The sequence below is a fragment of the Pediculus humanus genome, genomic scaffold (genome assembly GCF_000006295.1).
Source record: "Pediculus humanus corporis 1103172108186 genomic scaffold, whole genome shotgun sequence".
NCBI lineage: Eukaryota > Metazoa > Arthropoda > Insecta > Psocodea > Pediculidae > Pediculus > Pediculus humanus.
Genome location: NW_002987756.1, coordinates 327737 through 339041, shown reverse-complemented (window position 1 = coordinate 339041; position 11305 = coordinate 327737). Strand labels below are relative to the sequence as shown.

Below are 11305 nucleotides of genomic sequence, written 5' to 3'. Positions count from 1 at the left end.
GTTAATTACTATACAAAATCAATTAATTTACTAAAACCAAATGAAATAAATACGAAATAAGTTTAAAAACATATTAAATAAATTGATTTTAAATAATGTTTTATTTATTTATTGATAAAACAAAATTATTTCAATTTATTAAATACAATGAACTCACAAGATAATTCAGCTAATGTCCCTCCTTCTAAATGATCAAAACTTTCGTCAAGTTTTAATGGTTGAAGACATTTTTGGCAGACAAAATTAACGCTTGTATTCAATTCCGTCATAATATAACAATAATAATAATAAATTTCAACACACAATTAATAAGCGATTGTATTCATACGAAAATCAGCTGTTTAAAAATTGATAATGAATAATCTACTGCCACTTTCTATTATTATTATTAAACCGCCGCAAATATAATCTAATGGTAAAAAAATTTGCTAGAAAAAAAAAAAAAAAAAAAAAAAAACTTTATCTGAGATTATCTTAAATTTACGTTGACAAAAGTTTTTTTTTTTTTTTTTTAAATATTAATTAAATAATTTATTTTTTTTGACTTTCCACCGTTAAAACTACGACTGATCAAATACGATCATAATGAATGGGAAAATTTTATTGATGAAATTTACCAAAAAAAAACAATAAATAAATAAAATAAAATAAATTTTTTTTAATATTTTATACAAAATAATAATAAAAATCATTAAATATGTCAAATTTAATAAATAAGACTAGAAAAAAAAATGTTTTAAAAATATCAAACCTTTAAAAACACAAAATTTATATAAAAAAATGGCTGTAATATTCAGTCATTAGCCAATCAATCATTTTTTTTTTTTCAACGGACTTTTTATACAACTGATTAACACACGCACCAGCTGAATGAGTCCTGGTGAGAAAATTTTTATATATAAATAAAACAAACACACAAATAAATAAATAAATAAAATATCAATAGTGATAAGTGTTCATCGCCATCATTTCTTCTCCCCAATCGCTTGGATCGTTATCATCCGGTCTGCAACATGGTAAAATGCAATTTTCGGTACAACAAACCTTTCGTAAAAGGTAAAGAACTCTTTTTTGACTGAGAACGCAAATAATAAATATTAGGGGAGCTTCGACGGCTTTTGATGCTATGTAACAATAATCCAGAGCATCGTAAGGAAGCCATGATAAGAGCATAAGAAGCCAACATGACGCCATTATTAAAAACAATTTAATAAACATACTAAAACTGAAAAAGAGATAATAAAAATAAATAATTTAATTCGAAGAGATTTTTTTTTTTTGAATGTCAAAATATTACCTAAATTTCATTTTATTATGAATTCTACCGTAAGTGGACATTCTGCTAATGGCTTGACCAGTTGCTAAATAAAAAAAAATATTAATGATGATGGTGAATGCTATTGGAGTGAAAAACATGGCCATGCCAAGCCACCCTAAAACAATAATTTAATTATTATAATATTGAAGTGATTTATGTGTGGTGGATATAAATTTTCAAATAATAATACCACCTCACCTACAGATTGTTGACCGTGTGAAGCGATTGTAATGTCTTTATCATTTTCCAACAGGAAATGTGCTGTTAAAGCTAATGCACACATGGCTCCAGTTGTTCCCCACACATACATGGAATAATAACAATATTTTTTACCGTCGGTTACTCTTAAAAATACATTTCTCGATCTAAAAGTTTTCCAAATGTAATATCCAAAAGAATTCAACCAAAAAAAAGCAGCGACGAGGCTGACGTTAGATATAATATCTGAAAATGTCCAAAAAAAAATATCAGTAAAAACTCTTTGTGGAAATGTATCCATCTTTTATTTTCTATTAACTTACCGGCGACTAAAAAACTCACGTGATTTGTGAATCTCGTAAAAACCGTTATCAGCTCTCCGATTTCAAAAATAATAAGGCAAATCATTAAAGATGTTAAAATATTACCAACTAAATCTCTTAGAGGAGGTAAAACAAAATAAATAATGGCTATGGCAAGAAATAAAAGTATGGCGATGGCATGAAATATCGGATTTAATATTTTTCTCATAATAAAATCAGTGTCCTCCCACGTCACAGGTATTTCAGGAACGCAAACAACAGCTCCTTGTGCAGTCACGATGGAATTAGTCATATTAATTAAAGCCTGAAACAAAAACAAAAAAAAAAGTCACAAATAGTGTGACACACATACAATTTGAAAAAGTACTTGCTTGTTATATATAGGTATGCATACCTTGTCTAAACAATAAGAACCCTGTGAATAATCATAATACCTAGGTTCACCATCAGGTAGCAATGGTGACTGCGTAACAGTTTCATCAGGATCTTTTTCTTCGTAACGAGGATAATGTCGAAGGTATCCACTTGGAAGTAAAAACAAACGATCCGTTGAATTTTGAAAATGATAAATTGGCCATTGTTGTGACGTTTTACACGCGGGGAATCCAGTCACGATTTTAAAATCTGAAATTAACGAATTAATTAAAAATATCACGTGATCACGTTCGAAAAATAAAAACCGTTGAAATTCAAATATGACATTATTATTATTATACCTATTTGTAAATTATGCTTTCCAGAATCATCGCTGAATATTGGCGACCAAACTTGAACGTCACTTTCTTTCACTTTTAAACAATGATGATGAAAATCCATTATTTCGTTTTTTTCGCAACATTTATTAACAATTATTCTGTTCAACGGTATTTGAACATTTAAATCGTTTGTTCCTTTGATGGGTGACGTCACGAGTGCAATTCCCAGTATCAGAAAACTAAACATTTTTAATAAAGCCTATGGAAAAGCATTTTTTTTTTGTTTAATTCAATGTAATTTAATAAAAAATATTAAAAATTGTTATAAAAAGTAATTTTTTCCTACCATTATTAAATTTTTTTTTTTTTTGTACAATCTTACAAATGTTTTGAAAGCCGGCATACAGACAATTAAGATATCATGTTAAAATTTAAAATGAATTTTTATCTAACTTTATAAAAGAATTTAATTTTAAAATTAATTGAAATTAGTTTTTAAAGTTTTAATACAGGTGTAAAATCTGTATTAATAATAATAATAATTATGAGAGAAAAAAATTTTTTCAATAATGAATTTTTTTTTTTTTTTTTAAAGATTAATATTTAACTGAATATTTTTTAAATTAATTTAAAATTTTAAATAAATAAAAAACTTTTTACTTACATTTGAGGCACAATATTAAGTGAGAATATGTTTAAAATAAATCATTTCCTTGAAATTCATTTTTCTAATTTTCTCCAACGCATAAATAATTTCATTCTCAATAACACACCTTGAGGTGCCTGAGTGCCACCTTTTCAAATGAAATCCTCATCACAGGTATGAAAGATGCGCATTCCTTTCATATTGTTAAAACATAACAACACTTAAAAATAATTTTTCGAATTATTATTATTATACGATAAAAAAATAAAAAAAAAAACGTTTTATTTAAAAAAAAAAAAAAAATAATCAAACCCTCGAATGTGTTTAAGTATTAAAATAAAAATTCTCGCGTTCACAAAAGGTGAATAGTCGTGGTTCCAACTAAAACTTTTATTTAAAATAAAATGAATAGAACCTGACTGCGTATTAAAATGAAATATAAGTCTTTTTATATTTCTTTTATTTCCTCTCGTTAGTATACTTGTTACTAACGAAATCTGGTGGCTGTTTTTAAAACTAAAAAACGTTTTTTTTTCTTTTCTGTTGAAAACCGTTATTTTCAAAAATGTAATTTTTATATTAAAATTTTTTCGTTTAACGAATTTTTTAATTTTGTGTAAGTGAATTAAGTTTGCAAGGATAATTTTTTTTTTTTTTTTAATACACGTGAGTACAATTTTAAAGACAAAAAAAGACATTTTTTCTTTAAAATATTATACAAAATGAAATCGTTGCCCAAAATAATAAGTCAGACAACAACAAAAAATTTTTCATTTTTATATTTTTTGTAACGTTTTTCTCGTTTCGAAATCTATTTTAAACCAATAACAATAAAATCAAACATTTTTTTTGTTTAAATAATATTATATTTTATTACAATGATTGCAAAAATCAGTTCAACAAATAATAAAAAGAAAAAATAGATAGTTTGTTTGTATATAATTATTTTTTAAACAATTAATTAATAATTTATTTATTTCTTAATAAAATAAGTTATTGTTGAAAAATTAATAAGCAAAATAATATCAAATTTTTAATAATAATAATAATAATAATTTCTTTGGTGAAAATAAAAATAAATATTGTAAGGCAAATAATATAACTATTAAGTAAATAAATTAAAAACAATTCAATTTCATAATTAATAAATATAACAACAATTAATAAAGTTTTTTTTCTCATTTACATACTTTAACAACCTGTAAAAACTTGTCATCGAATAATTTCAAAAAATATATATGACGTCATCTTAAATATTATTATTATTTTTACTGAAACGTTAACCCCCACTTTTTATAGAATAATAATAATAAATTAATACAAATTTATACAAAGCTCGAGTACTTAGCACTCAATTAAATTTCTTCTTTTTTTCAGAACCTTTTTATCATTTCTGATAAGAAGTAAATAATAATAATAATAATGATAAATTTTTCAGGTGTGATAAATCTCTAAATATTCTCTCATCTTCATTTCTGGACCAAAACATACAAAGGATGTGATAACAAACAAATAAATCAATTTGTTATAACGACTGTTGTTCCATTCATTCCTCCATTAGTTTGTGGACGATCATTTTCACAAGTCTGAAACGTTATTAACATAAAATTAATAAAAGGGAAAATTTTCTTTTTTTTTTTAAGGTTAGTAGTATTATTATTATTATTACCATTTGGATAACCTTTCAATTAAGTAAGTAAGTAAGTAAGTAAAAATTTAAAGTGGAAATTTTTATTTGGTTACACATTGATTGATAAATGGAAATTTTTTTGTCACTGAATCATACCCATAGTTTCTTGCTGTATTTCTACCTTATATGATGGATTATCATACGCGGACTGTGTCGTTCTAGAACTAATCGACGCTTTGTTTTGTCCATGTTTTTTCATTAAAACTAATAATAATATCAATGCTGCCATTATTGAAAGGGCAGCCAATATGGCAACGGCAACGAGTGGACCGTAATAATCTCCAGGATCCATTGATGGTGGAGTTCCAGATAATTTTCCTGAAAAAAAAAAAAAAAAAGTCATTTTTTTCCATGAAGCAAAAGAATCGAGGGTCGCATTGGAGAAACAAGGTTTAAAAAAAGGTTTTACCCTGAAAAGAAGGACCGGACGTGTGAACCGTTCCAGGTTTTGTAACAAATTCTTTACTGTTACTTTCAATAACTCTACCATTTGTTAAATAAGCTTCCAGTTTGACAATATATCTAAAATAATAATAATAATAATAATAAAACGGTGATGATGCAAATAATTTTAATTAAATGTCAAAGGGAAAATTACAAAACTTTTTTCACATTTTAAAAAAGTTTTTATAATTTATTATGTACCGGTTATGAAATGATAAAAAAAAAAACCGTTTTCACATAAACTAACCTCGTGGTAGGTTTTAAATCTTTAAGTAAAACTTTTGGTGTCGAACCTCTTTTGGCTACCTTATAACTACTATAATCTTCTTTTCCAGTTTCGCTTTTGTATATAACTCTATAAATATTTATATATTTTTCTTCAGGTGATGGCACACCGCTCCAAGTAACTTCAACGGATGATGATTTTGTTGTTAATACTTCAAGGTTAATATTAAATTCATATTCATCTGAAAGAAGATAATTTAAAGGAAAAATTAATTTATTATTATTCTCACGGTTAATATGATGTAATATAATGATTATTATTATTATTATTATCATTGGTTAAATTACAAACCATTATATGACGTTGTTTCAACTTGTAAACTTTTTTCTGATTGGAGTTCTGAGGTCTGACCGGGATAAGGTATAAAAACAAGATTCACTTGATAAATGCTATTCGGTTTTAGTCCATCCAGTGTGTAACTTGATACGAGTCTGTGTATTAATGGGGTGTCTTTCGGAACCTGAAAACAAAAAATTATTATTAAGATTGTTAGTTAGGTAGATAATTGTCATTACGTAGATTTTTTTTAAGTGTAAAAGTTAATTATTGTATAATTATCATTATTATTATCATTTATTGTAATTTTTTTAATGTGATAATATGTAATATTAAACCATAAGTTAAACAATAAAGTTATTTTTATTTAATACAAATCATACACCGATATCTTCCTTTTCCTTTCTCTCTTAAAGTTATTCAAATAATGATAATAATAATAATAATAATAATAATAATAATATATTTTTTCACTCTTTGTAAAACAAATAAATTTCAATTTCACAATCCATTAAAAAAAAAATAATAATAATATATTCAAGGTTTCTTGTCAATAAATCATTTTTTTATTTATGTATTATTATCATTATTATTATCATTTTTTAGTGATAATAACTATTAAGTAATTTTACATATGTATTTATATTCAATTGTTGATAAAAAAATTTTTTTTTTTTTTTGTGAGAGAGAGAGAGATTTTTATAAAAATAAAAATTTTCCATTTTTTTTACTGGACGTATAATAATAATAATAATGATTTTTTTGTTACTGGGAATGATATAATAATTTTTTTATCATTTCGCAAATCATTTCCATAATTTTTTTAAAACTTTCATACATTTCCGGCGTTCCTTTTATCGAACCAACCTTTTCGTCCTTGTTTTTATATTGTATTTGAATTCCATCGATGAATTGCAATTCGAAATCCGTAAATTTTTTCCAATTCAATCGTGCCCAGGTTGAATTAACTTCGTCTACCGACAATTCAGGATCGATTGGAATTTTCGGGGGTAGAGTCGTGGGCGGGTTCGAATTCACGGGTAAAGTTCTCACTTTCAAAATCGGACTTTGATGAGTGTTTGAAAGATCTCTCAAAATGACTTTTATTAAGATGCTGTACGTGGTGTCGGGAAGAAGGTTACCCAAATCGAAATGCAATTGTGGAGTCGCAATGAGATCTCCCGGTGGTGCTAAAACTTGAAGTTCCCACGTAGACGGATCTTCGTTACTGAAAATTACGTGTCGCTATTAAAATTATTATTATTATTATTTAATAATACGAAAGTTTTGTATTACGATACTTACTGCTTGGTCGCCGTGTACCTGACTTCAACTCTACCATGTAAACCTACTAATAATGTCGGTACTGAAAATGCTAATCTCACCGTATGCTCATCTAATGGTTCTATCACTTGAACCATAACTTCATTTTGCATTATTTGTCCTTGATTGGGTAACCCTGGAAATCCGAATTGTATGGGGGGACTTCCATCTGAAATTTTAAAGAGAAAATAAATAAAAATCATTAAAACAAACAACAACAACAACACTCGAGAAGCCAAATTACCTTGACGTAAAATTTGCGGGCAAATCCAAAACAAACAACAATCATTTTCATCGATGTGATGTAAAATGGCTTGTTCTGGTAAACAAAGTAAATCCGATGGAGGAGTTGCTGGAACTGGAGGACAAGCATCCTGACAAGTCACATTTCCAAATTCGCAAAAACATCTTTTTTCACAACCTGATAATTTCGTTGGGATTTCTGCCCAATTGGGAAAATTTTCCCCCTTGTAATTACACGAACCGTTGTTGAGACATTTGACTATATCCGGACAACATTTGGGTGGTACCGGATTGAAATCCTTCGGTTTTGTTTCCCATTCAATACAAGTGGGATCTAAAACGTCTAAACCGAATTCTGATGGGCATTCGATGGGAGAACAATCGACTCCAGTTTCGGTGCATATACAATAAGAAACGCAACCGTCGTTAAATTCTTCTCCTGAAATTAATAATAATAATAATAATAATAAGTGAAATTTTTTTTCTTTTTTGGTAATAGAAAGCATTAGAAAGTATTTCGAACAATACAATAATAATAATAATAATAATAAATATGTAATTACCAATTGTGTAATTTCGATTTTTAAAATTACAAAATTCTTTGTTTGAATTATTGTCTTCGATGGTATCATTTTCTTTATCCTTCGATGAATTTTCATTTTCCGACATGATCGAACTTAATTTCGGCGTGTTTTTGGGTAATGTTATAGTTACCGCATTACTAACAACACCTCCTGATAATATTCTTATGTAATAGGTTTTACCAGGTGTTAAATTATTTATAATACCACCATCGTATTCCATTTTATCCCATTTAACTTGATCTTCGCTGACTTCAGCTGTTAAATTACTTTCCAATTTGGGTTCGCCCAAAAAGTGAATGATAACGGAGGAACTGTTTAAAGCATCTGCAGATTTTAATTTTAACGGAATTGTATCTCCGGTTGTTTCTTCCGTACCTGAAATGAATATTTTCATTAAAAAAAAAAAAAAATTAAAAGGAAAAAGTTTCGGTTTTAAGAGAACGGCACAAACCTGATTTCGATACGTCTTGATCTCCTAATGTGACGTCACATAAGACAACCGTACAACAGGGATCAGCTGGATCAGGTACCTGAACGCATTGCTCTGATGAATTATTTGTCAATTGTGGACATCTTGGCTTGCAACGAATTTTACCACCGCTTTCGCAAGAACAAACAGCTTCGCAACCATCATTGAACATTTCCCCACGTTGAAAAGTTTGATTTTTATGTGTGCAACCTTCGATGGGTTCAGTTTCTATAAAAGAAAAAATTTTCTTTACGACCATATTTGACTAAAAGGGGGGGGGGAAGGGGTTTTCTCAAAAATTACCAGTATCTTGTGTGCATTGAATCATAACGCAACATTCGTCTTCCGTCGGCATTTCCCGGCAAAATTTATCATTTCTAGCAAAACCTCTTCTTTCCAACGGTCTCTTACACCTTTTTTCGCATTCTATTTCCACGTTCGATGTACACGTGCAAGTTTCATTACAACCTCTATTAAACTTTTCACCGATTTTATAAACGTTCGTTTCATCTTTGCAAGTGTTTAAAGAAGTTGAGACGTTTTCTGAAATTTTGGCGGTTGTTGTCACAACAGGCTTAGTATCAATGTCCATAAGCATAGGAACATCGTCCAAAGACAAATCATCTAATGGCCTCGTTTTATTTGTTTCCGGAGTCACATGCCCAGTTACGGATGAGGTGACGTCAATAGACCTGACTTTAAAATTTTTTCGGGTTTTTGAACTGTCATCTGACGAGTCATCGTCAAATAGATTTCTATCACTTATAGAACGCTCTGGAAAATAAATAGATAATTAATAATTATTATCGCGACTTTTACTTTATTTATTTATTTATTTTTTTTAAATAAATTAATAAGGAACACTCGTTTTAAAATAAAAAATAAAAATAATATTAAATTCTTATCAATAACGGTAAAATTAAACAGTTAAGAATTTTTCTAAATTTCTTCGGGTTTTTTTTTTATTACCTAATAATTCACGATTGTTCCTTTTATCAATTATTCGATTTCGCCATCTTTCTCTCTCTCTCTCTCTCTCTCACGAAAAATTCGGATTTACCAAAACGTTTGTAACCTAATTCATCATAAATACAACCTACATTAACGATATTAATAATAATAATAATGTCATTTTTACGCTTTCGTCGTGTAACAAAGGAAAATTTTTTTTTTTTTTATTTTTAGAAATTACGTTTTTTTTTTTTTATTCAATAACAATTATTATTATTATTATTATTATTATTATTATTTATTAAATCACGATGTGATAATTTTCTTAACCATCATATTATTCGACCTTGTTCGCTTTATCCACGTTATTATTATTACATACTTTAAAAATCTTTACAACCTTCACTCGTATGTTTTCCGGGGGGCAAAGTGGTTTTCCCTGAAGGTATAAAATTTTCACGATTGTTCATGTTCGGTAAATAAAAAAAAAATTAAAGTTTCGCGTCCTAAATTACCATCGTCGTTTACACACACACACAGTAATAAAAAGTGGTTAAAAAAAAAACGCGGCGTATATTTTCTAACGGTTTTTCTGTTCTTTAGAAACCCATTTTAAAATAACAAAAAAAAAGAAATTTGCAAAAGTCAAAATTTTCCAATTGAATATTTGAACCCAATTTTTTAATTTAAACCCCTTCCCTCCCCGCCCCTCCCTCCTCATAAATTTTAATAAACTTTTTCTTTTTTAATTAGTTATTACCATTATTATTATTATCGATTGTTTAAAAACAAAACTTTGACTTTTGATTTAATTTAAAAATTATTATTATTATTATTATTATTATCGTGACGTGACGGGTAAATTTGTCATTTTTTTTAAATAATAATAATAATAATAATAACTTTCAAATGAGTTTCTAATTAAATTTTAAAAATTCCTAATTAAAACGGTTAATGAGTTTTTAGTTTAAATTTTTTTTTTTTACAACCGTTTAAAGAATAATAAGAGGCAGGTAGGAAGGAAGGCAGGTAGGCAGGTACGCAGATAGGTAGGTAGGTAGGTAGGTAGGTAGGTTTAGGTTAAACATTTAAAAAAAAAAACAAGTTTTAGAAATCGTCCATCGACAATTAAAATACCATCATCATCATTATTATCATCATTATCATTATCATTATTTTTACAATAAAAATATACGAGTAAATAATAATAATAATGATGATAATAATAATAATAATAATATTAGTCCCGATATAATCCCAATAACTGGATATAAACGAATTTTTTTTTTTAAAAAAAAAAAAGTATGACAAATTTATACTACACATTTTTTTAAATAATAATAATAATAATATTTTTCGGCCTTTAATTGAAAATTATTTTTATGTTAATGATAATGATAATGATAATGATAATGATAATAATAATAAAATAACCGGTTTTTTTCCGTTAGTAAATAAATAAATTTAAATATATAAAAAAAAAGTGGAAACTGAAAAGGAAATTTAAAATTTTATTAAATCCGTCTTTGCCAAGAGATATATTCCGGTTTTTTTTTTTAAACAATAATAATAATAATGATGATAATGATAATAATAATAATAATAATAATGATAATAATAATAAAACATATACCGTTTCTCTTTCTTTCTTTCTTTCTTTCTAATTGAGAAAAGTGGGACGGATTTAAAGAAAGAAAAAAATATAGATATACTTTTCTTTTAAATTCTTTTAATAACAAGTAAAAGTATATTCGTCGTGTGGCCTCGAAAATAAATAATAATAATAATAATTTGCCCCCATCCCCTGCCCCTACCCCTACCCCCCTCCGATCGCAAAAAAAAAAGGAAAACGGAAAAGT

General features: G+C 27.1%; 2 protein-coding genes across 2 annotated transcripts; both read right to left on the bottom strand.

Moving 5' to 3' along the window:
* Window positions 1-939: 939 nt before the first annotated feature.
* Window positions 940-2781, bottom strand: Phum_PHUM420330 (class B secretin-like G-protein coupled receptor GPRmth3, putative; the record flags this gene model as incomplete). The annotated part of the gene is made up of 6 exons (XM_002429068.1): window positions 940-1225; window positions 1298-1433; window positions 1517-1762; window positions 1840-2143; window positions 2234-2463; window positions 2556-2781. The coding sequence occupies 6 exons, from the start codon at window positions 2779-2781 to the stop codon at window positions 940-942; spliced, it is 1428 nt and encodes a 475-aa protein (XP_002429113.1).
* A 2171-nt stretch (window positions 2782-4952) lies between these two features.
* On the bottom strand, window positions 4953-9916 carry Phum_PHUM420320 (uncharacterized protein; the record flags this gene model as incomplete). The annotated part of the gene is made up of 11 exons (XM_002429067.1): window positions 4953-5188; window positions 5280-5392; window positions 5562-5781; window positions 5892-6060; window positions 6744-7104; window positions 7182-7368; window positions 7444-7881; window positions 8006-8401; window positions 8478-8723; window positions 8799-9269; window positions 9847-9916. The coding sequence occupies 11 exons, from the start codon at window positions 9914-9916 to the stop codon at window positions 4953-4955; spliced, it is 2907 nt and encodes a 968-aa protein (XP_002429112.1).
* Window positions 9917-11305: the final 1389 nt, after the last annotated feature.